Raw genomic sequence first — 27,242 nt, 5'->3', positions numbered from 1 at the left:
ATTCAGTGCACCTCGTAAACTGCCACTTCTCACCGCCAGAAGCGGTGAATCTCTGTTTATAAAGCTATGGTGTGTACATTCTCACCGCTAGATGTCAAAAGATCGCACTTTGCAAACAAACAACAAAACATCTACGGCTGCTGTTCATCTTTATTGACTTTAGGTTGTCATTTTGCTGTTTATCGCTGCTGTCATTATGTGTTGACGTCTATTTACTCTTGGCAAGGCTGTAAAAACTTTTGAAAAGAGTCCAATGCAGGTCAGTGAGTTAGTGAAATTCAAATCTGAATTAAATTCTTTAAATATAAAGAAAGTGTATTAATGTATTGCCTACAGTCTCCGCTACGGCAGGGGGCGTAGGCGGCGGTGTGCAGTCAACATAGAAGAAGAGAACGCCTCTATGTCACATGACGTGATCTAACAGTAGTGGCTCAGCGTTTTACGGCAAAGGTCTTAGAAACACTTCTGCTACGAGTTATAATTTTTCAGTTTTGATAATTAATTTCTTTGAATGAAAGGGTAGACTTATACTAAAACAGTATTTTGTAGAATACTTGTCTTACAGCTATAAATCGCGGATTTGTGGTGTTTTGCATATTTCGGTGCTAGTTAACCACGGTTAGCTCGTTAGCTAACGCCAGCATGAATATGGACAACGTAAATCAGTCTGTAACAACAGGAGTGCCTTCTACCACATCGTCAACGGCAAGTAATTGCATTGCCAATGATAATACGACAACCAACGTGAGCAGCATCCCGTCGGTCACGAGTAATGGTAACGTAACGTGACTTTGTTATTGTCTTTGTTATTATTCTGAGAGCATTTGCTGATTTCATCTCGCACTGGAAGTCGAAACTTTCCACGATGTACATTGACTATTGACAACAATACCAAGCCTGACTGAGAGAAACGCGTACTAACCTAAACACCATCAGCGAAACCTACCTTAATGCATCAAAGTGTAATGCAAACAGCAGGCTTAAGAGATTGCCGTCTAACACTTTAAAGTGATTTAAACATGTTAATTACAAAACCTACCAAGTACCACGTTTCAGGTTAAGCCTGTAGCACTAACTTAACCATTGTAGCAATTTTTTAGATTGTTTGTACAGTACTTTGCAAAAGTCTCAAGCCATCCCTGATTTCTTTATATTTTGCAAGGGAAAATTGGAAATGGGTGCAGTGCATTGAAAAATGTTGGTATATAACGCAAAAACAGAGTTTGTGCAATTCTAACAAGCTTGAAAATAAAGTGAATATTTGATATGACCACCTTTATTATTTAAAAGGCCTTGAATCCTCTCAGGCAAGCTTTCTTGTAGGTTCTTTAAGTAGTCACAGAAAGTTGATTCTATTTATCTGACTGTTGAGGTATGTTGTGTCACTCATGCAAGTGACCTCTTCAGTTTCAGCTGACTGTGGGGTCCCGCAACTGATTAACTGTTAGGTCAGTTTCCTGATTACTAATATACAAATTGTCATGATCATTGATTAATGGCCATGAGTACTGTTTAGAGAGAGTTGGGGAATTAGTGATGGTGGAAGATGTTCCCTTAGGCCCCATCCTTGAAATGGATTTAATTTTCATGTAAAAATTGGAGACTACTTCTCTAAGTACTCTTTAGCAATAGTTCTCCAGGCTTCTTGAATTACATCTAAAGCTTCTTTGGATGTTGGCTGCCTTTTGCTCTGTTGTCTGTGAAGATGGTCCAAGACTGTTTCAGTAAAGTTGAAGTCTGGTCTTTGGGATCCTGATCCATGACTGATAGTGCTTAATTGTATATTTTTTCTTTCCAGGTTTTTTTTTTTTTTTTTTTTTTTTTTAAATGCATTAGCAGTGTGTTTGGCATCATTGTCATGCTGAAAAATGAAACTGTTTCCAGATGGTATTTTGTGGTGGATATCAAAATCTAACCCTATTCAAGTGTGTTTATAATTTCATCAACTTTACCAAAATCCTCAACACCACTGGCCAAATAACCAAGCAGCAAAAGCCACAACTTATCCTTTAGGTGCGAATGGACAGCTACACTCTTTTGATGATACCAATGTTCACATTTTGGACTGACAAGACAGATGGCATTAATTATTTTCTTTTTTCCATGCATAGAATTCGTCTGATCTCCCTCGCATCTCAGAAGTTTATCTCAGACATTGCTTGATGTGTCTTTTATAGCTTCATCCTCATCAGCTGTGGTGACACCGTCTGCAGACACATCTGTTTCCAATGGAGTCTATGTTCCTGGTGGCATCACTAATGGAGATGTGAAGCCTGCTGTTTCCACCACGCCACTGGCTGATTTCCTCATGCAGCTGGAAGAGTACACTCCCACGGTAAGTCAGTTAGCCCCGCTACATCATACTTTCACACATTTTTGACAGAAATGTTTCTTAATCAGTCCTTGATTGGTACATGTGCACTAATAATATTAGTGACATATACATTAGTAGTTATTCTTTGTTTTTGTTTTTTTCTCACCAGATTCCTGATGCAGTCACAGGTTACTACCTCAACCGGGCTGGTTTTGAGGCTTCTGATCCAAGGATGTGAGTACATGCAGTGTAGTATTCAGATCTTTTGGCATCTGCAGGGATGCATGGATCTAAGTGATAAAAAAAAATGTCATCAGAGGCAAATGTGAGGGTGAGATGCACTCGATTCTGCTCTAATGTCAGTGTAATGTAATGTCTAATGTAATGTCAGTAAAAAAGCTCCACCTGTGCATGTGTCCTTTAGGTAGACTGAGAAATTGTATACTAGGAACAGCTTTGTATCTGTCAGTGTGCACGCATGGAGGAGTACATTACAGCACAAATTATAAGGCTGCTCATAGTTGGTACGTTCAGAGGTTTGATTGATAGCCACCAATTTACTTAACAAACAGCTGACTTAAAAGCCTTTATATAATATGAGTTCACCAATAAAAACCTTAGTTCAAGGCACTGAATGAGTCAGAAATTAATGTAATCTGGCAATGGGAACATGTTGAAGTCACAAATAAATGACTATATTGTCATAATTTAAAGAATTTCCCAATGGTATACAGCATTTCTTATCTTAATGCTGTATTAGTTAGGTTGCACCATGCTTTCTGATGTTACAGGGAGTGTTGGCTGATTTAGATTTGCTTAAAACAAACTGGCTTTAACCTTTTAACCAAAATGCAACATCTCTAACCTTGTAAGACTCGTTAATGTCAGCTTTGTGATCACTCTGAACAAGATCATAGAAAATCTGAGGTTTATGTGTGTGGTGTTTTTCAAAATAAGGATACAGGTGGGCTGTAAACATCAAGGGAAAAAGGTATTAATTATTTTCTTCCATGCATAGAATTCGTCTGATCTCCCTCGCATCTCAGAAGTTTATCTCAGATATTGCCAATGATGCGCTGCAGTACTGCAAAATGAAAGGCACTGCCTCAGGAAGCTCAAGAAGTAAGACAAAGGTAAGCTTGTCTAATTTTAACAGGCACTTTAACTACAATGTACAATATTTAGAGAGCACTGTGTGAGTGTTGCTAGAAGAGGAAGCTTTCATCTGCTTTCAGTTATTTTTGCTCCTGATAATTTTTTTCCTCCTTCTCTGTATAGGATAAGAAGTACACATTGACTATGGAGGACCTGACTCCTGCACTCGCAGAATATGGCGTGAATGTGAAGAAACCTTATTACTTTACATAAAACTCTTTCTTTAGAGCTTTTTGCTATTGCTAGTACTTATCTTCCTGCTTTCACAGCAGTTTGTGACAACCTGTATTGCTATTTTCTTCTCACCTTGAGTTAGTACAACTTTGAGAAATCTTTGCAGTCAATTTGCATTTGGTCATTTGTTTTGTGGCGCAGTCTTTGCAATTTGTTAATTTGTAAAAATGTTGTTTTATTGTGAAAATAAAACCTTTAACAGAAAGATTTTTCCCACAGAGGTGTCAAAATTAGTATAGCTGATCTTTCTTGTATGACTTTTGTTCCTCTGCCTTACACTTCAAAATACTTCAAATGTATTTTGCTGGATTCAGATCAGGGGCATACTTTGTCATAACTTTCTCCCTTTTCTTCTTTAAAACAACTTTGGTAATTGTTGGTCTGTCTGGGATCATTTTCATTTTGGAAACTTCCCCACTTCCAAAGCTTCTTCAGACTGGGAGCCCTGCTTAAATATATAAAGTTTCATGTTTAATGCTGTCTTAAAATATTGTCTCAACTACACATCTACCGGTAGTAGTCATGCAGCCTTATAGAATGTGCACATCTACATCTATATATATCCTGGCTGACACAGTTCCTCGTAGCCCTTGCTAGATCCACATGAAACCTACTGCATCTATCATTTTAGGCTTTGTTTTTTGGTGAGGGTTAGACTTTCAGTTTTGTGAACAGCGATTTTTTTTTTTTTTTTCCTTTATGGATGCGGTTCACGACAGCTTTGTGTGATGTTCTTCACAAATTTCAGATACCAGAGCAGAACTGACACTCTGGAATTCAAGTGATTGAAAAAATTGATCTATTTTTGTATTGTATAATTAGTCTGAATGGGAATTTTCACGTGTAAAAGATTTTTGCTGCTGTATTTATAAGCATAGATTTGAGATTATAGATAATGCTTTTTTAATTAAAACCTGTACTAAGTACCACAACCTTACTTTACCAGTTGATACACGCTTAATGAATTTGACATGGAAAGGACTATGTTATAACCAATACTTGTAAATGCAATTATTTTTTTGACAGAAAGTAGAAGTAAAGACAAATTTAGTCTTTTTTTTCTGTTAACTGTTCATTTTTTACGCTGCTATCAGCAGAAACCTCGCCGTAATAATTTATTTCCGCACAATCGCGCTTTTGGTGACGAAAGTCTTTTGTCCGCAGAAGGGATCCGTAGCACGTCTCTCGCGAGACGCCGTAGTTCCGACAGCGCAGATCGTGGTTCAAATTATTGCCGTGTAAACAGCCAAACGTTGCATTTTTGTTGTCTCAGAAAGCGGGTAAATCACGACAATGTCGATTCAAGCCTCAAACCCCAACAACCCGGTTGTGTTCTTCGACATTACCATTGGAGGGCAGGTGAGTAGCATTATAAAGACACTTTGAAGCTAACCGACAACGTTACCGCGTCTCCTCAGTGGCAACAATAAAGTTCATAGTCTGGTTAAACCCTTTTAAACGACCTTGTTGTAGAACATACACGCCTGATATACATTATATACAATAAGACTGGCAAAACGTTTATACTCCTTTTCATTATATACGGATGAGTTTGTTGAACTAAGGTTTGACGCGGACAGTGAAAGCACGTCGACTTTGAATCGAACATATCCCAATGTTGTTCAAAAGAATACCCCCCGCAACTAAATGCATATCAGTATGGTACGATAAATTAGTTAAATGACTGTTATTCATCTATTGACCCCGTGGAACAAGCTGCATTTGGAGAAATAACTTTTTGAAAACCTTAGATATCTCTCTCACACGCACACTTATAATGACTTAGTGTGTATATAAACTTGGGAATTATCCTGTATATGCTTCTTGGCCTATTTATTTCCACTTAAATGGTACCACATTTGTTTGAGTAGTAGAGTTGTGTCTGTGGGTTGTGCTCATTAAAATCTTTTCCAATGCCAAACAGCTTAGATTGGATGATTAAAATCTGAAGAATCAATAGATCCTGGCAATTTATTCTTTGAACAAACAGCAGCCTCAGTAGCATGTGGAAGAACCATACACAACCACACCGACCTGGCACCTCCACCTCATGCTGATCACATACTGCTGTGGGATGGCATATTATTCTTCAATCAGCATTTGTTGCAAGTCATCCAGTGTGGTTGCGTAGGTCACTTTGGCACCATCCTCTCCACACCCAACTGATCACATTGCCTCCACCAAAAGCTGGTATCCTATTGGTGCAGCAATCAGCACAACGTTCTTCGAGTCTTCTCCACAAGTTGACCTATGATCCAGCCGATGTAGGAAGAATTTGTTCATAGCTGAACATAATGTTTTGTCAGGTTCCAGTGGACATGTTGCTGACGCCAGTGCAAATAGGCCTGATGGGGAAGAGCAGTCACTGCAAGCCTCCAGGCAGCCCTATGAGTATAGAGACTGGCTGTGTGCTGTCTGCTCTGGTTTGTCTCGGTAGAAAACTGTCGGCCATATCGTCCTGAAAACCTTGACTGCAAATCTGTAAATGACTGTCAGTGCTATGGTGACAGGCAAGGAAACGGTCTTGTGTGGTGTTGTTGTCTTCAGATGCCCACTTGGTCTCTGTCATCCCCTGTTATACAGATCTTGGCCTTCAACTTGGAGATTGTAGGGTGCTAGGGCTCACTCCAAGTATTGCTTGTTTTGCAGAACTCCTTCTTGAAGGTACCATAGCTAGAGCAGTCAAATGTAGCATGCTTGGAAAAGACAACATCTGATCACTGTTGCAGGGTTCTTGCTTATGGGTACTTCTAATCACTTGCCCATGGCACCTGAGTGTCAAAACTAGAATCAATAGCAGAATAAGCTGTTTGGCATTGAAAAAGAAGACAAACTCTACTCTCCAGCTCAACCCACACATGCATTTTCCTTATAGATGTGGCATCATTTAAAGGAAAATAAACAGGATTTCTGACAGTTTAAGATTTAGTGCCAAAAAACATTGTTACAACAAAGAAGTAATTGACCAAACAAAAATGTCCTTACTTTTTGTGCAAAGTTTATATATGTATGAGAGTTTGTGTGTGTGTGTGTGTGTGTGTGTGTGTGTGTGTGTGTGTGTGTGTGTGTGTGTGTGTGTGTTGAAATACAAGTAGGTATGCAACAAATTATTCATAAATGAATATGTATTTTACTTCTTTCTGCATTGATTGTTATTGGCATTGCCATTTAAGCTTACATTATTTATTAATGTATTTTTAGACATATTTATTCTAACATATTTTTAGAGTTTTTAAAAAGAAGTAAATAGTCCTGAAAGTCAGTATTATTTTTAGCTTGTTTTCTCTGGTCCTTGTTATGAGCCTGCCCCTTAATAACTAATAGGTGGAAATTTGATCCCATGAGCTGCTTTAAAGACACTGCACCCAGTTGCATATTGAAGCAGGAACTGGGAAGTATACTGGGAATTTTATACAGATAAATAATAAGGAAAATCAGATAAAAGCTGTTTAAAACAGAGACACCAGGAACTGCTATACTCTGGCATTGATTAGTTATATTTTTTTTCTTTTTTTAATGAAAGTGACAGAAGTTTCCTTTAACATTAAAAATGAACCCCTATATATTATTATTAGGGCCCGAGCACCGAGAGTGCGAAGGCCCTATTGTATCTGCTCCGTTTCTTATTATTATTATTATTATTAGGGCCCGAGCACAAAAGTGCGAAGGCCCTATTGTATCTGCTCTGTTTCTTATTATTATTATTATTATTATTATTATTATTATTATTATTATTATTATTTATTATTATTATTTCGGCAAATGAATCGGCCTTTTGAGGGCCTAAACATGCTCGAAAACTCATGAAATTTTGCAGACGCGTCAGGTCTGGTGAAAATTTACGTATTTTAATGTCCGTGAGACATGTCCAGGGAAAATTGGCTCAGTAGCGCCACCTAGAAAAATGAGAAACGCGAGCCCCGAGATGGGTATGACCTACATGTATAAAACTCGGAACACATATCTAGCGTTCGGAGGCGCACATAAAAGTCTATTATGGCCATGTCCTAAACCCAACAGGAAGTCCGCCATTTGGAAGTGAAGGTGACATTTTGGCTCTAATTTTGCCATTTCCATGCCTCGAACTTTTGCGAACTCCTCATTGGAATTTCATCGTACAAGCTTCATATTTGGTCAGTGTCAACTACACACCTGGGCCATGTTAAATTGCGGAGCTTTTGAGTTTTCGGGTTACTGTGAGGCCGTGGCGCCACGGCGAATTTCGATGACTCGCCATGAAAATCTTATTGCCTCTCGTTCTGTCATACATTGTCCGACCTTGACCAAAGTGGACACATATGATAAGGCTCCACCCTGAACATATTTCAACTGCCATATTTGACACCAGGGACAGCGCCACCTAGTGGGAACAGGAAATGTCATGTTTTACACTTTGGGGTACAGTATTGTAATGGGTGACATCTGCAGCCTCAAATTTCTCCAGGAAAGCCTTAAGGAGTTGGTCTTGGGTTACAGAGAAAACTGTGAGTTTTCGCTGAAGGGTGTGACCCCAGCAGCATGGCGAACATTGAGGTCTCGCCATGAAGAAACAAATTAGTGTAACTCAATGAAATCCAATCTGATCAGTACCACATTTTACAGGGATGATGTCAGACCCGCCCTGAACAGATTGATATGCCCATTGTCAGGAATACGTAGAGCGCCACCTAGTGGCACCAGGAAATGTCATGTCTTTCATTTTGTTGTACTGATTTTCACAGGTTCATCGTGGCCACCTCAAGCGGTGAATATCACCATCAGTCCCTCTTGATGCTTCAGTGAGAAAATTGTGACTATAAACTGAACGGCGCACCCTGGTGGCAGCGCAGTTCACCATGAAAGATGAAGTGGCTTTTGAGGGGCTTGAAAAGTTTAAAAAGTCTTGAAATTTGGCGCACACCTCTAATGTGATGAGGGATTTCTTTTATATGTTCATTTTCCTTGAACAGCGCAAAAATGGCTCCACAGCGCCCCTACAAAATTTCAAAACAACAGCCCCTGCTCTGTGTTTTATGTATGAGTTTGAAACCTGGCAAGCTTATTGGAGATATCAAGATGTACAAAAAGTCTCTTGGAGCAATATCCCAAATCCAACAGGAAGTCAGCCATTTTAAAATTAATGTGTAAATTTGGCGACATTTTCCCTCTTTTCAGGCCTCATACTTTGACGAACTCCTCCAAGGGATTTCATTAGATTTACGCGATCTCCTGTGTGTGGAATCTAAAGACCTTTGTGATGTTAAATTGCGAAGCTTTTACGTTCAGGGAAACGGGTGGTCATGGCGGCACGTGGAGTTTCACTCACTCGCCAAAAACCAGTAACCTGCTGTCGCTCAAAAACACAATGTCCAATCTCTCCCAAAGTTCGCAGGCGTGATGAGACTCGAGCTCGGAAATGTTTGTTATGCCATTTGTCAGCAATGGTTAGAGCGCCACCTAGTGGGACGACTATAATAATGGTTGAATGAGATGAAATTTTAGCTGGTGGTTAAATGCATGAATTCCATCAATGTGACATCAGATCGGAAGCGCTGGTTTTAGGTGTTGGGCTTGGCTCGACGCCGGGGGAAGTGAGGGCCCTCATATCGCTGCTTGCAGCTTTAATTAGGGCCCGAGCACTTCGAGTGCGAAGGCCCTATTGTATCTGCTCCGTTTCTTATTATTATTATTATTATTATTATTATTCAGGCAAAACAAGGGCCTTTTTGAGGGCCTAAACATGCTCAAAAACTCTTGAAATTTTGCACACATGCCAGGTCTGGTGAAAAATTTTGTATTTTAATGGTTTTACATATGCGCAATGGGCAATGGCTCTAGAGCGCCACCTATGCCTTGTTAAATGCAGCCCTACGAACACATCGTTTGAGCTACATGTATGAAATTTGGCACACATGTGTATCATGACAAGACGAACAAAAAAGTCTGTTATGGCCATTGACGCAAACCCAACAGGAAGTCCGCAATTTAGAAGTGAATGTGACATTTTGGCTCTAATTTTGCCATTTCCATGCCTCGAACTTTTTCGAACTCCTCATTGGAATTTCATTGTACAAGCTTCATATTTGGTCAGTGTCAACTACACACCTGGGCCATGTTAAATTGCGGAGCTTTTGAGTTTTCGGGATACGGTGACGCCGTGGCGCCGTGGCGAATTTCGATGACTCGCCATGAAAATCTTGTTGCCTCTCGTTCTGTCATACATTGTCCGACCTTGACCAAAGTGGACACATATGATAAGGCTCCACCCCTGAACATATTTCAACTGCCATATTTGACATCAGGTACAGCGCCACCTAGTGGGAACAGGAAATGTCATGTTTTACACTTTGGGGTACAGTATTGTAATGGGTGACATCTGCAGCCTCAAATTTCTCCAGGAAAGCCTTAAGGAGTTGGTCTTGGGTTACAGTGAAAACTGTGAGTTTTCGCGAAAGGGTGTGACCCCAGCAGCATGGCGAACATTGATGTCTCGCCATGAAGAAACAAATTAGTATAACTCAATGAACTCTAGTCTGATCAGTACCAGACTTTACAGGGATGATGTCAGATCCGCCCTGAACAGAATGATGTGCCCATTGTCAGGAATAGGTAGAGCGCCTCCTAGTGGCACCAGGAAATGCCATGGCTTTCATTTTCTTCTACTGATTTTCACAGGTTCATCGTGGCCACCTCAAAAGCGGTGAATATCACCATCAGTCCCTCATGATGCTTCAGTGAGAAAATTGTGAGTTTAAACTGAACGGCGCACCCTGGTGGCAACGCAGTTCACCATGAACACTGAAGTGGCTTTTAACGGGCTTGGAAACTTTAAAAAGTCTTGAAATTTGGCGCACACCTCCAATGTGATGAAGGCTTTGTTGTTATGTGATCATTTTCCTTGAATAGCGCAAAATGGCTCCACAGCGCCCCCTACAAAATTTCAAAACAACAGCCCCTGCTCTGTGTTTTATGTATGAGTTTGAAACCTGGCAAGCTTATTGGAGATATCAAGATGTACAAAAAAGTCTCTTGGAGCAATATCCCAAATCCAACAGGAAGTCAGCCATTTTAAAATTAATGTGTAAATTTGGCGACATTTTCCCCTGTTTTCAGGCCTCATACTTTGACGAACTCCTCCAAGGGATTTCATTAGATTTACACGATCTCCTGTGTGTGGAATCTAAAGACCTTTGTGATGTTAAATTGCGAAGCTTTTTACGTTCAGGGAAACGGGGTGGTCATGGCGGCACGTGGAATTTCAATCACTCGCCAAAAAGCAGTAATCTGCTGTCGCTCAAAAACACAATGTCCAATCTCTCCCAAAGGTCGCAGGCGTGATGAGACTCGAGCTCGGAAATGTTTGTTATGCCATTTGTCAGTAATGGTTACAGCGCCACCTAGTGGGACGACTATAATAATGGTTGAATGAGATGAAATTTTAGCTGGTGGTTAAATGCATGAATTCCATCAATGTGACATCAGATCGGAAGCGCTGGTTTTAGGTGTTGGGCTTGGCTCGACGTGCTGGTGTGCGAGGGCCCTCATATCGCTGCTTGCAGCTTTAATTATTATTATTATTATTATTATTATTATTATTCAGGCAAAACAAGGGCCTTTTTGAGGGCCTAAACATGCTCAAAAACTCATGAAATTTTGCACACATGCCAGGTCTGGTGAAAAATTTTGTATTTTAATGGTTTTACATATGAGCACTGAGAAATGGCTCTAGAGCGCCACCTATGCCTTGTTAAATGCAGCCCTACGTACACATCGTTTGAGCTACATGTATGAAATTTGGCACACATGTGTATCATGCCAAGACGAACAAAAAAGTCTTTGGGACCATTGACGCAAACCCAACAGGAAGTCCGCCATTTGCAAGTGAAGGTGACATTTTGGCTCTAATTTTGCCATTTCCATGCCTCGAACTTTTTCGAACTCCTCCTTGGGATTTGGTCGCATAAGCTTCATATTTGTTCAGTGTCAACTACACACCTGGGCCATGTTAAATTGCAGAGCTTTTGAGTTTTTGCGATACTGTGAGGACGTGGCGCCACGGCGAATTTCGATGACTCGCCATGAAAATCTTATTGTCTCTCATTCTGTCATACATGGTCCGATGTGGACCAAAGAGCACACATACGATAAGGCTCCACCCCTGAACATATTTCAACTGCCATATTTGACATCAGGGACAGCGCCACCTAGTGGGAACAGGAAATGTCATGTTTTACACTTTGGTGTACAGTATTGTAATGGGTGACAGTTGCAGCCTCAAATTTCTCCAGGAAAGCCTTAAGGAGTTGGACTTGGGTTACATTGAAAACTGTGAGTTTTCGCGAAAGGGTGTGACCCCAGCAGCATGGCGAACATTGATGTCTCGCCATGAAGAAACAAACTAGTGTAACTCAATGAAATCCAATCTGATCCGTACCAGACTTTACAGGCATGATGTCAGACCCGCCCTGAAAAGATTGATGTGCCCATTGTCAGGAATACGTAGAGCGCCACCTAGTGGCAACAGGAAATGTCATGTCTTTCATTTTGTTGTACTGATTTTCACAGGTTCATTGTGGCCACCTGAAAAGCGGTGAATATCACCATCAGTCCCTCGTGATGCTTCAGTGAGAAAATTGTGACTTTAAACTGAACGGCGCACCCTCGTGGTAACGCAGTTCACCATGACCATTGAAGTGGCTCTTGAGGGGCTTGGAAAGTTTAAAAAGTCTTCTAATTTGGCGCACACCTCCAATGTGATGAGGGCTATCTTATTATGTGATCATTTTCATTGATTAGCGCAAAATGGCTCCACAGCGCCCCCTACAAATTTTCAAAACAACAGCCCCTGCTCTGTGTTTTATCTATGAGACTGAAACCTGGCAAGCTTATGGAGGATATCAAGATGTACAAAAAAGTCTCTTGGAGCAATATCCCAAATCCAACAGGAAGTCAGCCATTTTAAAATTAATGTGTAATTTTGGCGACATTTTCCCCTCTTTTCAGGCCACATACTTTGACGAACTCCTCCAAGGAATTTCATCATATTGAACCAATCTCCAGTGCGTGGAATCTAAAGACCTTTGTGATGTTAAATTGCGAAGCTTTTTACGTTCAGGGAAACGGGGTGGTCATGGCGGCACGTGGAGTTTCAATCACTCGCCAAAAAGCAGTAATCTGCTGTCACTCAAAAACACAATGTCCAATCTCTCCGAAACTTCACAGGCATGATAAGACTTGAGCTCGGAAATGGTTCTTATGCCATTTGTCAGTAATGGTTAGAGCGCCACCTAGTGGCAGGACTATAATCATGGTTGAATGAGATAAAATTTTAGCTGGTGGTTAAACGCATGAATTCCATCAATGTGACATCAGATCGGACGCGCTGGTTTTAGGTGTTGGGCTTGACTCGACGCGCCGGGGGTGTGAGGGCCCTCATAACGCTGCTTGCAGCTTTAATTATTATTATTATTATTATTATTATAACCTGTCTATGAAAGCATTAAAATAATACACAAACTCTAAGTACCATATTATGTTAACATGTTAGTTAAGTGCTCTTCTTCCTTTTTACTTCATTTTCCTGAATTCTCTAGTTGAAGACTGTTCCATATTTAGGTTTGCTTAAGACTTTGACAAATAAAATATGTTAGCCTAAGAAAGGGGAATGTCAGTAGTCAGTAGTGCTAGTAGCGACTGTTGTTACATAGAATGGTGGTGGTATGAAGTTTGAACTACGTGTACCAGCTACAATGCCAGCATATTGTAGTTTTCCGCACACATCTGTCATCTAAAATAATTACAACAAAAGAAAAAAGTCTTCACGAGACCCCTTTACTCATAGTAAGCACCCTTATTATTATGATATGGTTAAGTCAAGAAGAGATGCGTTTTTAGTTACAGCCAATTACAAAATCCCACTGTGAGGTCTGTTCCAGTGCGTTCAGTTGTGTTATCTGAGCTTCGTCAGCAGATGGCGTCAGTGTTGGATTTAAAGCTTATCTTTAAGTTTAGTTTAGTTTATTCTTCAACTTGGAAATAACATATGATGGAAGAAAAGATTACATTCAGGATCCAGGGTCGCTGCTGATCATATTTAATGACATTCATGAACATCTAGAAGAAACTTTGTACCTATTTGTACAACACAGTCAAGCTTGTCTTAAACGGTAGGAGAAAAACAAGGTATTGTAAAATAAATATCTTACATTTTATGATGCTATACCTGATTATGACAGAAGGAGGAATACATTTCAGTCAATCATTCAGTAATAATATCAGGTGTGTAACTTGAAGTAGACATTGACTGCAGCATTCACACAGGTGAAACTTTCTTAGTGAATCATCACATCACGTTTCTTTTAGTGTAGACCAGGGGTGTCAGACACAAGGCCCACTGGTCGTCTTTGGGTTTTTTAAAATTTTAATTTCATAGTTTTCACATATTTCTCTACTACAGTTTTATAAGACCTCCCTAATTTCCATTCATACTACACCAGTTTCCTAATAGATTAAAAAAAATTACAATTACAGCAACAATTAAAAAGCGGCCATGGTTACATAAAATAAAAAAGAATTAAAAAAAAATCCAAGTACAAAAACAACAACAAAAAAAAAAAACAATAAACGAAGAAGCACTAGGCGTGCAAACTGTCACAAAGGCAGCTCACAGTCGCAGTATTTACTCTTATTAGAATAGTATTGTATTTTGTATATTATATATTTTTTATTCTTTTTAAAAATATTCTTTCTTAAAGTATTTTCTTTAAATTATAGTATAGTAAATGTAATATAAACTTATGATAACTTACAAAAAGACAGAATGTAAAAGTGAGGTTAAAGGTCAAATGTAACATGTTATTTGTATGTGTAATTTAATATTTACAGTCTCCATATATTAGTATCATTTCCTAAATTTTGCTAGTAAACAAAGGCAGTAGAAATTAAAGCATAGTTTTAAAGATAAATGATGAAAGTTTGAACTTAGTGGTCAAAGGACCTTAGTGGACCTTGAAGAACAGGTTAAGTTCCAAAGTAACCTGATATAAAGAATCCCCTTACAGCATTCGCTATATCACATATGTTGACAACTCAAACAGTAACTGTAAGAAGCCCTGTTATTAGCACTTTGACCTTCAAATTAATCTATTTACCTTGAATATGATGTCAGACGTCGAATGTGAGTTTTTTTTAAACCTTTTTTGTTGTTTTTATATGTTGGCAATACACATCACAACTTTAACAATCATCGTTTCTAAGTTGTAAGCCTGTTTGGCCATTTTCAACCAATAAATCATTAAGCTGACCTTGAATAGCTTGGTGGATAAAAGTCAGATTTGAATGTATTGTTAATATGACCCCGCTCTAGACCCCTGCAAAGTTTTTTATTCAAAGCTTTTTGAGCCAGCGTGCGTAAACACAGAATGATGCTTACACATACAAACATTATCAAAAACATAACTTCTTAGACCGGGGTAAAAAATGACATTTTCTGTGCATTAACATAAACTCTGTTTATAATTACAGGACAGTCTGACCAATGAGCTGCCAAAACTTTTTCTGTAATGTTGTATGTTTATTTCTTACGCTTTAAGTCCAACCAGTCGTGTTGACAGATGTCTTTCAAAAACTTGTCCCAGCGTTTTGATATCTGAGGGATTCAATGCAGTTAAATGTCTTTCAACTTTTGGAAAAGGGAGTTTCACTTATTTGCTCCACATAGTACCAAAGTGGGCTGTATATGGCCCACAATGTAAAATGAGTGTGACATTCCGAATCTAGGCTTGTGATGTTTGTTACTTTGAGGTTTTTTCTTACACATCATAAATATTTATCTTCTCTTTTGGTGGGTTGAGCTCAGGAACCATCAGCTCGGGTTGCATTTCTCTGCTTATATGCCAGTAAATGTGCCATGAGCACAGATTTTCTGGTAGATTGGTGTGTGGCCTTGGACTCTTGGTCTTTACCCAGAATAGCACACCCAACAGTAAACTGTTGGTGCATTCCAGCCACAGCAGGTTAACAGAGATGTACGCAGGTACTCCAAGGCCAAAAACCAAACAGGCCAGAGACACAGCAAGAAAAGGCATCCAGAATGTGGCGAAGCCCAGTATTAGGCTGATCCACAGTGGTGGTCGATGGCGGATTGTATCTGTCGGGTAACTCTTTTCATCACCTTCTGTCTCTGGGCAGAGGGTTAAAGTGAGTGGCAAGTCGTCCCTAATTAGGGCCCGAGCACAAAAGTGCGAAGGCCCTATTGTATCTGCTCTGTTTCTTATTATTATTATTATTATTATTATTATTATTATTATTATTATTATTATTATTTCGGCAAATGAATCGGCCTTTTGAGGGCCTAAACATGCTCGAAAACTCATGAAATTTTGCAGACGCGTCAGGTCTGGTGAAAATTTACGTATTTTAATGTCCGTGAGACATGTCCAGGGAAAATTGGCTCAGTAGCGCCACCTAGAAAAATGAGAAACGCGAGCCCCGAGATGGGTATGACCTACATGTATAAAACTCGAACACATATCTAACGTTCGGAGACGCACAAAAAAGTCTATTATGGCCATGTCCTAAACCCAACAGGAAGTCCGCCATTTGGAAGTGAAGGTGACATTTTGGCTCTAATTTTGCCATTTCCATGCCTCGAACTTTTGCGAACTCCTCATTGGAATTTCATCGTACAAGCTTCATATTTGGTCAGTGTCAACTACACACCTGGGCCATGTTAAATTGCGGAGCTTTTGAGTTTTCGGGTTACTGTGAGGCCGTGGCGCCACGGCGAATTTCGATGACTCGCCATGAAAATCTTATTGCCTCTCGTTCTGTCATACATTGTCCGACCTTGACCAAAGTGGACACATATGATAAGGCTCCACCCCTGAACATATTTCAACTGCCATATTTGACATCAGGGACAGCGCCACCTAGTGGGAACAGGAAATGTCATGTTTTACACTTTGGGGTACAGTATTGTAATGGGTGACATCTGCAGCCTCAAATTTCTCCAGGAAAGCCTTAAGGAGTTGGTCTTGGGTTACAGAGAAAACTGTGAGTTTTTGCTGAAGGGTGTGACCCCAGCAGCATGGCGAACATTGAGGTCTCGCCATGAAGAAACAAATTAGTGTAACTCAATGAAATCCAATCTGATCAGTACCAGATTTTACAGGGATGATGTCAGACCCGCCCTGAACAGATTGATATGCCCATTGTCAGGAATACGTAGAGCGCCACCTAGTGGCAACAGGAAATGTCATGTCTTTCATTTTGTTGTACTGATTTTCACAGGTTCATCGTGGCCACCTCAAAAGCGGTGAATATCACCATCAGTCCCTCTTGATGCTTCAGTGAGAAAATTGTGACTATAAACTGAACGGCGCACCCTGGTGGCAACGCAGTTCACCATGAAAGATGAAGTGGCTTTTGAGGGGCTTGAAAAGTTTAAAAGTCTTGAAATTTGGCGCACACCTCTAATGTGATGAGGGTTTTCTTTTATATGTTCATTTTCCTTGAACAGCGTTTAATAGCTCCACAGCGCCCCTACAAAATTTCAAAACAACAGCCCCTGCTCTGTGTTTTATGTATGAGTTTGAAACCTGGCAAGCTTATTGGAGATATCAAGATGTACAAAAAGTCTCTTGGAGCAATATCCCAAATCCAACAGGAAGTCAGCCATTTTAAAATGAATGTGTAAATTTGGCGACATTTTCCCTCTTTTCAGGCCTCATACTTTGACGAACTCCTCCAAGGGATTTCATTAGATTTACGCGATCTCCTGTGTGTGGAATCTAAAGACCTTTGTGATGTTAAATTGCGAAGCTTTTACGCTCAGGGAAACGGGTGGTCATGGCGGCACGTGGAGTTTCAATCACTCGCCAAAAGCAGTAACCTGCTGTCGCTCAAAAACACAATGTCCAATCTCTCCCAAAGGTCGCAGGCGTGATGGGACTCGAGCTCGGAAATGTTTGTTATGCCATTTGTCAGTAATGGTTAGAGCGCCACCTAGTGGGACGACTATATAATGGTTGAATGAGATGAAATTTTAGCTGGTGGTTAAATGCATGAATTCCATCAATGTGACATCAGATCGGAGCGCTGGTTTTAGGTGTTGGGCTTGGCTCGACGCCACCGGGGTGCGAGGGCCCTCATATCGCTGCTTGCAGCTTTAATTATTATTATTATTATTATTATTATTATTATTATTATTATTATTATTATTATTATTATTAGGGCCCGAGCACAAAAGTGCGAAGGCCCTATTGTATCTGCTCTGTTTCTTATTATTATTATTATTATTATTATTATTATTATTATTATTATTATTATTATTTTTCGCAAATGAATCGGCCTTTTGAGGGCCTAAACATGCTCGAAAACTCATGAAATTTTGCAGACTCGTCAGGTCTGGTGAAAATTTACGTATTTTAATGTCCGTGAGACATGTCCAGGGAAAATTGGCTCAGTAGCGCCACCTAGAAAAATGAGAAACGCGAGCCCCGAGATGGGTATGACCTACATGTATAAAACTCGAACACATATCTAACGTTCGGAGACGCACATAAAAGTCTATTATGGCCATGTCCTAAACCCAACAGGAAGTCCGCCATTTGGAAGTGAAGGTGACATTTTGGCTCTAATTTTGCCATTTCCATGCCTCGAACTTTGCGAACTCCTCATTGGAATTTCATCGTACAAGCTTCATATTTGGTCAGTCTCAACTACACACCTGGGCCATGTTAAATTGCGGAGCTTTTGAGTTTTCGGGTTACTGTGAGGCCGTGGCGCCACGGCGAATTTCGATGACTCGCCATGAAAATCTTATTGCCTCTCGTTCTGTCATACATTGTCCGACCTTGACCAAAGTGGACACATATGATAAGGCTCCACCCCTGAACATATTTCAACTGCCATATTTGACATCAGGGACAGCGCCACCTAGTGGGAACAGGAAATGTCATGTTTTACACTTTGGGGTACAGTATTGTAATGGGTGACATCTGCAGCCTCAAATTTCTCCAGGAAAGCCTTAAGGAGTTGGTCTTGGGTTACAGAGAAAACTGTGAGTTTTCGCTGAAGGGTGTGACCCCAGCTGCATGGCGAACATTGAGGTCTCGCCATGAAGAAACAAATTAGTGTAACTCAATGAAATCCAATCTGATCAGTACCAGATTTTACAGGGATGATGTCAGACCCGCCCTGAACAGATTGATATGCCCATTGTCAGGAATACGTAGAGCGCCACCTAGTGGCAACAGGAAATGTCATGTCTTTCATTTTGTTGTACTGATTTTCACAGGTTCATCGTGGCCACCTCAAAAGCGGTGAATATTAACATCAGTCCCTCGTGATGCTTCAGTGAGAAAATTGTGACTTTAAACTGAACGGCGCACCCTGGTGGCATCGCGGTTCACCATGACCAATGAAGTGGCTTTTGAGGGGCTTGGAAAGTTTAAAAGTCTTGAAAATTGGCGCACACCTCTAATGTGATGAGGGATTTCTTTATATGTTCATTTTCCTTGAACAGCGCAAAATGGCTCCACAGCGCCCCCTACAAAATTTCAAAACAACAGCCCCTGCTCTGTGTTTTATGTATGAGGTTGAAACCTGGCAAGCTTATTGGAGATATCAAGATGTACAAAAAGTCTCTTGGAGCAATATCCCAAATCCAACAGGAAGTCAGCCATTTTAAAATCAATGTGTAAATTTGGCGACATTTTCCCTCTTTTCAGGCCTCATACTTTGACGAACTCCTCCAAGGGATTTCATTAGATTTACGCGATCTCCTGTGTGTGGAATCTAAAGACCTTGGTGATGTTAAATTGCGAAGCTTTTACGTTCAGGGAAGCGGGGGTGGTCATGGCGGCACGTGGAGTTTCAATCACTAGCCAAAAGCAGTAACCTGCTGTCGCTCAAAAACACAATGTCCAATCTCTCCCAAAGGTCGCAGGCGTGATGAGACTCGAGCTCGGAAATGTTTGTTATGCCATTTGTCAGTAATGGTTAGAGCGCCACCTAGTGGGACGACTATAATAATGGTTGAATGAGATGAAATTTTAGCTGGTGGTTAAATGCATGAATTCCATCAATGTGACATCAGATCGGAAGCGCTGGTTGTATGCGTGTTGGGCGTGGCTCGACGCGCGCCGGGGTGCGAGGGGGCCCTCATATCGCTGCTTGCAGCTTTAATTATTATTATTATTATTATTATTATTATTTCGGCAAATGAATCGGCCTTTTGAGGGCCTAAACATGCTCGAAAACTCATGAAATTTTGCAGACTCGTCAGGTCTGGTGAAAATTTACGTATTTTAATGTCCGTAGACATGTCCAGGGAAAATTGGCTCAGTAGCGCCACCTAGAAAAATGAGAAACGCGAGCCCCGAGATGGGTATGACCTACATGTATAAAACTCGAACACATATCTAACGTTCGAGACGCACATAAAAGTCTATTATGGCCATGTCCTAAACCCAACAGGAAGTCCGCCATTTGGAAGTGAAGGTGACATTTTGGCTCTAATTTTGCCATTTCCATGCCTCGAACTTTTTGAACTCCTCATTGGAATTTCATCGTTACAAAGCTTCATATTTGGTCAGTCTCAACTACACACCTGGGCCATGTTAAATTGCGGAGCTTTTGAGTTTTCGGGTTACTGTGAGGTCCGTGGCGCCACGGCGAATTTCGATGACTCGCCATGAAAATCTTATTGCCTCTCGTTCTGTCATACATTGTCCGACCTTGACCAAAGTGGACACATATGATAAGGCTCCACCCTGAACATATTTCAACTGCCATATTTGACACCAGGGACAGCGCCACCTAGTGGGAACAGGAAATGTCATGTTTTACACTTTGGGGTACAGTATTGTAATGGGTGACATCTGCAGCCTCAAATTTCTCCAGGAAAGCCTTAAGGAGTTGGTCTTGGGTTACAGAGAAAACTGTGAGTTTTCGCTGAAGGGTGTGACCCCAGCAGCATGGCGAACATTGAGGTCTCGCCATGAAGAAACAAATTAGTGTAACTCAATGAAATCCAATCTGATCAGTACCAGATTTTACAGGGATGATGTCAGACCCGCCCTGAACAGATTGATATGCCCATTGTCAGGAATACGTAGAGCGCCACCTAGTGGCACCAGGAAATGTCATGTCTTTCATTTTGTTGTACTGATTTTCACAGGTTCATCGTGGCCACCTCAAAAGCGGTGAATATCACCATCAGTCCCTCTTGATGCTTCAGTGAGAAAATTGTGACTATAAACTGAACGGCGCACCCTGGTGGCAACGCAGTTCACCATGAAAGATGAAGTGGCTTTTGAGGGGCTTGAAAAGTTTAAAAGTCTTGAAATTTGGCGCACACCTCTAATGTGATGAGGATTTCTTTTTATATGTTCATTTTCCTTGAAGAGCGCAAAATGGCTCCACAGCGCCCCTACAAAATTTCAAAACAACAGCCCCTGCTCTGTGTTTTATGTATGAGTTTGAAACCTGGCAAGCTTATTGGAGATATCAAGATGTACAAAAAAGTCTCTTGGAGCAATATCCCAAATCCAACAGGAAGTCAGCCATTTTAAAATTAATGTGTAAATTTGGCGACATTTGCCCCTCTTTTCAGGCCTCATACTTTGACGAACTCCTCCAAGGGATTTCATTAGATTTACACGATCTCCTGTGTGTGGAATCTAAAGACCTTTGTGATGTTAAATTGCGAAGCTTTTTACGTTCAGGGAAACGGGTGGTCATGGCGGCACGTGGAGTTTCAATCACTCGCCAAAAGCAGTAACCTGCTGTCGCTCAAAAACACAATGTCCAATCTCTCCCAAAGGTCGCAGGCGTGATGAGACTCGAGCTCGGAAATGTTTGTTATGCCATTTGTCAGTAATGGTTAGAGCGCCACCTAGTGGGACGACTATAATAATGGTTGAATGAGATGAAATTTTAGCTGGTGGTTAAATGCATGAATTCCATCAATGTGACATCAGATCGGAAGCGCTGGTTTTAGGTGTTGGGCTTGGCTCGACGCGCCGGGGGTGCGAGGGCCCTCATATCGCTGCTTGCAGCTTTAATTTTCTCTTGTTCTTCCTCTGCTTCACATAACCTGTCAGCATCTCGTACCCACTGGGGAATATGTGAGCAAAATGGTAGCAGTGTTAGAAGTAATGCAGTGAAAATCCCAGCAATGAAGTTGATCACCAGTTTTGACTCCTCCACTTCACACACCAGAGCTTTCTTCAACCTTTTCCCACAACTCATATCCATCAGTTTAGCATCAGCGTAGCTAAAAGAGCATGTAAAAGCTATAAGCCACACGAGAAGTGTCAGGAATACATTTCCGAGGGTTTTGAAGAAGGCTCTGCGGTTGCTAAGAGCTTTGTCTCCTAAAAGGTAGTCTGTTAAACCCAGCAATATCATGGGCAGTGGTAATGCTGCATAGGTTGCTGAGGCATTGGTCAAAATGAAGCAGGGTGTAAATGAGTGGACAGGACCCAGTAACCACAAAGCTGCCATTAAAATGGTCATCACCCAGTCAGCCAGTATGATGGACAGGCTGCACACACTCATAAAGATGGTGTACCGTTTTTGACACCATAAATAAAAGATCACCGTTTCCAGGCCCGCTTTGGAAAATAAGAGTGAAACATACTTTCCAGTGTTGTCTGTGTGACTGGCAGACATGCCCTCCCATTCATGTATAATGGCCAGCATTCTGAAAGTGTGGCTTGTGTCAAACAAAGATGGCAACTCTGGCATCATTTGATTTGATACCGCAGTGTTCAGATGCTCCAGGAAATTCTGTGAAAGACAGAAGAAACTATAAAAACATCATGAAAATGTATACGGGAGAAAAAAAAAAATACACAACTGCTTTTAGCTGGGAGTGCAAGGTGTGAAACCACCTATTTTCTGACTCAGTTTTTGTTCTAGGGCTACAGCTATTGGTTATTGTGGGTTATTATTATTAATGAGCAATAAGAAACATTCACAAGAGGAAAAAACCCCACTTCTTTGATTTGATCTGATCAGCAATGAATTTCTTCTGATGTCCACCGTGTCCAAAATGTCTGTGAGGAAATTCATCAGGGACAGGTGTTTGTGAGAGTCTACATTGTGTCATTGTGGTCCAAGACGATGTTCTTTTGTTTCTTTTTTTGGGTTAAGCCCATCTTGTCTGGCAGGTTTTACAATCAGAATTATGATTTGAATGTGATGTTGTGCCAAACAGATTTGCTTTTCCAACATGAGCTCTGTAAGTTCTCTATAGGCTTCTCATGTTTGTGTTTCTTTTGTGTTTATTTATTCATTTCAATTACTTTTCTGTTATGTTTCTGTTTTTAGATACATGTGTATGCCAAAGCTGACAGGGAGGGTGGAAAAGGGGACAAAAAGGGTGAGAAAATATAATAATAGATAAATATATTATAAAAATAAAATAACATGGTAGGTAACAAAAACTGAACCGTGACAGATATTGGCTGATGTATTTTTACTTATTTATCACAATCTAAAACACACACTTAGCATTTGACGGGGGTGCTGTGATGTCTGCCTTTTACTACCCAGCAAGCCTACTACCTTAGACCCCTGCTGCCCCAGATTTTCAACAAAAAGAACAAAAGCACAACAGCCTTAATGATGACGATGCTGTCATAGTTTGACATGGAGCCTGTCTGATGTAGAGTAAAGAGTCGCAGTCGTCAACGAGATGTGAGCTCACGTGTAGTGAAAGACAACATTTTTTTGCCTTGCATAACAGCAGGCCTAGTTCCTGTAATCACCATTAAAACCTTTACTAGGAAAAAGCTGGTGGGACTCTGTTCTGAAACCACCTGATCAACAAGTTTCAACATGAATAAAAGGAAACCTGGCCACTCCCGTCCACTGTTTTCTTCAGTAAAAATCTACAGTAGAGCTAAAATAAAACATGGAGATGAACTGTAAAGTCAGTTTGATATAATGTTTAAACCAGGAACCTTGCTGTAGGCTCTTAGCAGCTGTTCTACTTTGTATGGCAGCAATACCTGCAACAACCAGGGTGAGTCTAAAGGGTGGCATGGGGTTTGATCATATTTATTTCACGGTTTTAGTAGGATTGTTTTTCTGGATTATACTAATATAAATATGTGCCAGTAGCACACTGAGCCACTGACCCAGTGCTGTTGGGTCAGACACTGAAATGTTTTTGTTAATTGTTAACATCTATACCATCAGAACGTCTGTTTTCTACAGGAGGAAGTGTTGCATTGAAGCACCGGACACACCTCAGTTCTGAGAATATCGATAGACTAGCTTATCATCATTGTATTCGTGCATTTTCATTAGAACATAGACTCGCATGCACAAAAACAAATATAGACACCAAGTTTACATCACCCAAGTTATATGATACTATCACAACTCGTTTGTTGCCTCCCACTAATGTAAGGAAAATTTCCACGATGTCAGAATAAAGGTTTTTAAAACCTTAGTTTAGGATGCATGTATGGCTTATTTTATTTGACAGTACTTTATTGCAAATATTTATTTTTGCATTGAAGAAAATGTTTTCTTCAATGCAAAAAGGGTTTTGTTTTGCAGTTAAACTATTTTACAAATTGCAATGAACATTTCATTTGAAACAATTGTTTTTTTCTATTTTGAATATTTATTATTGCTCATTAATAAAACAAAAGTATTTTTTATCATATTAGCTGAACAATTGGAGGAATAATGGATACTCTGCAGCTCTTTCCTGCTGCAGAAAACAGATACTCTCTTGGTGTATATGTCAATAATTAATTGTAAAACATATAAAAAATTGCCTTCAGGATATTTATAATTGAGTTACTGAGTGAACTATTGATGACCTATTTTATTGAATACCTTTGCCCCTGCCCCTCTTCAGATTACCATTGTATTTCTAAACTTGAATCATTATATGAAGAGGGTACTTTAGAGGGCTCCTTTAGGACTCCACCAAAGGAAGTATATATACATTGATATTTTTCTTCTGCAAGTTATAAAATCTCTTTTCTTGTTTACATTTAACTTCATTTAAGAAAACTTTCTCCTGATAATTACAGTATGCACTGCACTTGTAAAGTCTGAACAGTTAAGAGGTCACATTGGAATGGCAAAATGCATTGATGTAATATTATAAATATGTATCATTATCAAATTCGGTGTAGTCGTAACCTAAAAGCCGTGTTACCCTGCTTACACGTCGTTGAGACTGAGGTGATGACAAAGCATACACCCTGAAAATAAGGGTGTATCCGTTTGACCACACTGGTAAATTGTTAATATCAAAATCTTAGATTAAAAGAGGAAATGAGAAACCATGCAGTGTTAAAAATGAGCAAATGCAGAAATTCTGAGTTTCTCTCACAGTGCTTGATGTGCATCCTAGAAAAAATTGTAAGGGCTTCGTTCATTAATGTGATTAGTCTGCTTATCTTGTACGTACCTACATACTTAAGAAACTGGGAAATTGCTAATGAAAATCTCCATCAGTTGTTATTTTGGTATGGCAAACTCCTTTTATTGTAATTTTAAGAAATGCTAAAGTGTTTTATTCAAACTGACCAAACAGTTTGCCACCGCAGAATCACTTCTGAACCCTGTGTTAATCATGAAAAAGAAATAATAAATGGCTCTGAATTTACCTTTTTATGCTGTGTTGTATTAGTCCTGTAAGCTTCAGCAGAGGTGGTTAACTCTTGTTCAGTAATGCATATTAAGTCCTCCTTCTGACTGTTGTGAACAGGTAGGTGACTCTGTATGATCCTGCTTCCCCATTGTTAATGCACACACCTGATGGGACACACCTTCTGTTTTTTTTTTCCAAGAACACCTGCTTGTTTTCCCTCCCACATGTATCATGAAAGTGACGACTTCCTGGTGCATCAATTTGCATGTCCTGCAGCCAGGACAACCAGTGACTGCTCACTGTGTTTGAAACTGCTCCCTTTAAATTATTTTGCTTGCTTACACCTCTTGTATATCAAGTTACACCCGTTTCTTGGGAATCAAGATCCAGTGAATGGCCGGCTCACGGAAATGTCAACTTATCTGTCTTTGACCACAATAGACTTGTGATTATTCCTGTTGCAAAGTTGATATGTGAACTATGTCAACACTGTAGCCTTGGGTTTGGCTTGATTAGTTTGCCATGTGGCTTTGTTCTCAGTTTTTTACATTGTTATTATTATTTTCTTGTTCTTTTTGCTCCTGATCAGTTAATACGGGTGTGGCGAATTTGCTTGCTGTGGATTTGAAAATTTCAACACTCTTTGTTAAAGCCTTGGCCCTATGTCTAAGTCGGTGCACTTGATACCCGGTTTTTCCAAGTAGCATAAATTCCTCGAAATGGAAATTCAAAATAATCTTGGAAAATTGATACCCTAGTAATAGGATGACGACAAAAGTAGTCCACTGTTAAGAAAAAAAAAGTTAAAAGCGATCTTACCTATTGTTAGATACCAAACGTCAGGGGACACCAGACTCCAACATGGGAAAACCCTTACCAGATAAAATGTGCTGTGCTTGTTTGTTCTTTATCAACACAATGTCTGATTTCATTTCTTTGTCTGGAAGCCTTAAGCATACTGTTTTATCTCACTGGCAAGCACAGGACATCCAGAGGCCACTGTGGTTTGTCCACATGGAGCGGAGGAAGAGTTGTGCAGTGATGTCATGAGGACAAACTGCTCTTTGTACACCAAATGCTAGATTGTTCTGTCACACAGACTTGGACACATTGTTCTAACAGCGGGCTACTTACATAAATTCAACAGTATCAGAGAACTGGGCAGAGAGATGCCCACACCCACAAGGGGGTGCATACATGCATATATGTAAATACAAAGCTAAGATTATTTAAAGTCCAGTGAAGTTTTGCATCAAGATTGTAGCGTCTCATTATTTCCATCGTTACACCTGCATGATATCAAAACCGAGACACAGCAGAGCTTGTGTTGTTTAAACAACAGAAGCTATGTTCAACTCCACTGAACACTTTACATATTCTCCGAAGTTGACACAAATTAAAAGCCAGAAGTAAAAGATAGGAAGTGTAACTGCAGCTCCCAATGAAAGAATGTTAGTGAGTAACTGGCTAGTGCAGGTTGCATTATCATTTAGACAAGAATAACCTGTTTCTGTGTTCTGGTACCGAATCTCCACGAGGCATTTTGTTTTGTGTCGTTAGCCTTTGGTTGGTTAACCAGTAATTTACTGCGGTGTTGAGTTTCACATGAAATTTAGATGTAGTTTAGTCTTAGTCTTTTAACTAAAACATTATTTAGTTTAACATAATAAATTAGGCATCTAAATTCTTTTAGTTTTAAATGTCATAAGATTTTAGTAGACTAACTATAAACTTGATTTAGTTGACTAAAATTTACAGGATGAAAGTTGAAATGTGTCCATATGTCTGCTCTTCTCTTCCTTCCAAGCACTGAGGTTTTGTAGTGTTTTCATGACAATTGGGACCACCACATCAAACCTATTGTCTTGGTTTTGTTTAAAAAAGAAAAGAAAAAAGTAATTGGTCGACAGAATTAACTTTGCTTTACTGTTT

General features: G+C 40.0%; 2 protein-coding genes and 1 long non-coding RNA gene across 4 annotated transcripts in view; 2 read left to right on the top strand and 1 right to left on the bottom strand.

Moving 5' to 3' along the window:
- The first annotated feature begins 414 nt into the window (after positions 1-414).
- taf10 (TAF10 RNA polymerase II, TATA box binding protein (TBP)-associated factor) lies at positions 415-3,921 on the top strand. Its single transcript, XM_031738148.2, has 5 exons — positions 415-775; positions 2,178-2,335; positions 2,484-2,548; positions 3,333-3,447; positions 3,593-3,921. The coding sequence occupies exons 1-5, from the start codon at positions 643-645 to the stop codon at positions 3,680-3,682; spliced, it is 561 nt and encodes a 186-aa protein (XP_031594008.1). The 5' UTR covers positions 415-642; the 3' UTR covers positions 3,683-3,921.
- On the bottom strand, positions 2,478-27,227 carry LOC120435345. Its single transcript, XR_005609667.1, has 3 exons — positions 25,327-27,227; positions 22,329-22,477; positions 2,478-2,604 (listed from the first exon to the last, which is right to left on the bottom strand). It is a non-coding gene; the product is annotated as an uncharacterized LOC120435345 (long non-coding RNA).
- Positions 4,868-27,242, top strand: part of ppih (peptidylprolyl isomerase H (cyclophilin H)) — a 30,907-nt gene continuing 8,532 nt past the window's right edge. Inside the window, exon 1 of one of the 2 annotated variants that reach the window (XM_031738149.2) lies at positions 4,868-5,062. In XM_031738149.2, coding sequence (XP_031594009.1) covers positions 4,997-5,062 — 66 coding nt within the window. In that variant the 5' untranslated portion in view covers positions 4,868-4,996. Of the gene's footprint in view, positions 5,063-23,579; positions 23,718-27,242 lie in introns of those variants that run through there. The other variant, XM_031738150.2, reaches the window with a different exon arrangement.

The sequence above is a fragment of the Oreochromis aureus genome, linkage group 20 (genome assembly GCF_013358895.1).
Source record: "Oreochromis aureus strain Israel breed Guangdong linkage group 20, ZZ_aureus, whole genome shotgun sequence".
NCBI lineage: Eukaryota > Metazoa > Chordata > Actinopteri > Cichliformes > Cichlidae > Oreochromis > Oreochromis aureus.
Note: the sequence above shows the minus strand (reverse complement) of the source record. Positions and strands in the feature narration are given on the sequence as shown.

Coding starts and splice junctions, on each gene's coding strand:
- taf10 (XM_031738148.2), top strand. CDS start 643: ATGAATATGGACAACGTAAATCAGTCTGTAACAACAGGAGTGCCTTCT. Junction 776..2,177: donor CCCGTCGGTCACGAGTAATG/GTAACGTAACGT, acceptor TGTCTTTTATAG/CTTCATCCTCATCAGCTGTG. Junction 2,549..3,332: donor GAGGCTTCTGATCCAAGGAT/GTGAGTACATGC, acceptor TTCCATGCATAG/AATTCGTCTGATCTCCCTCG.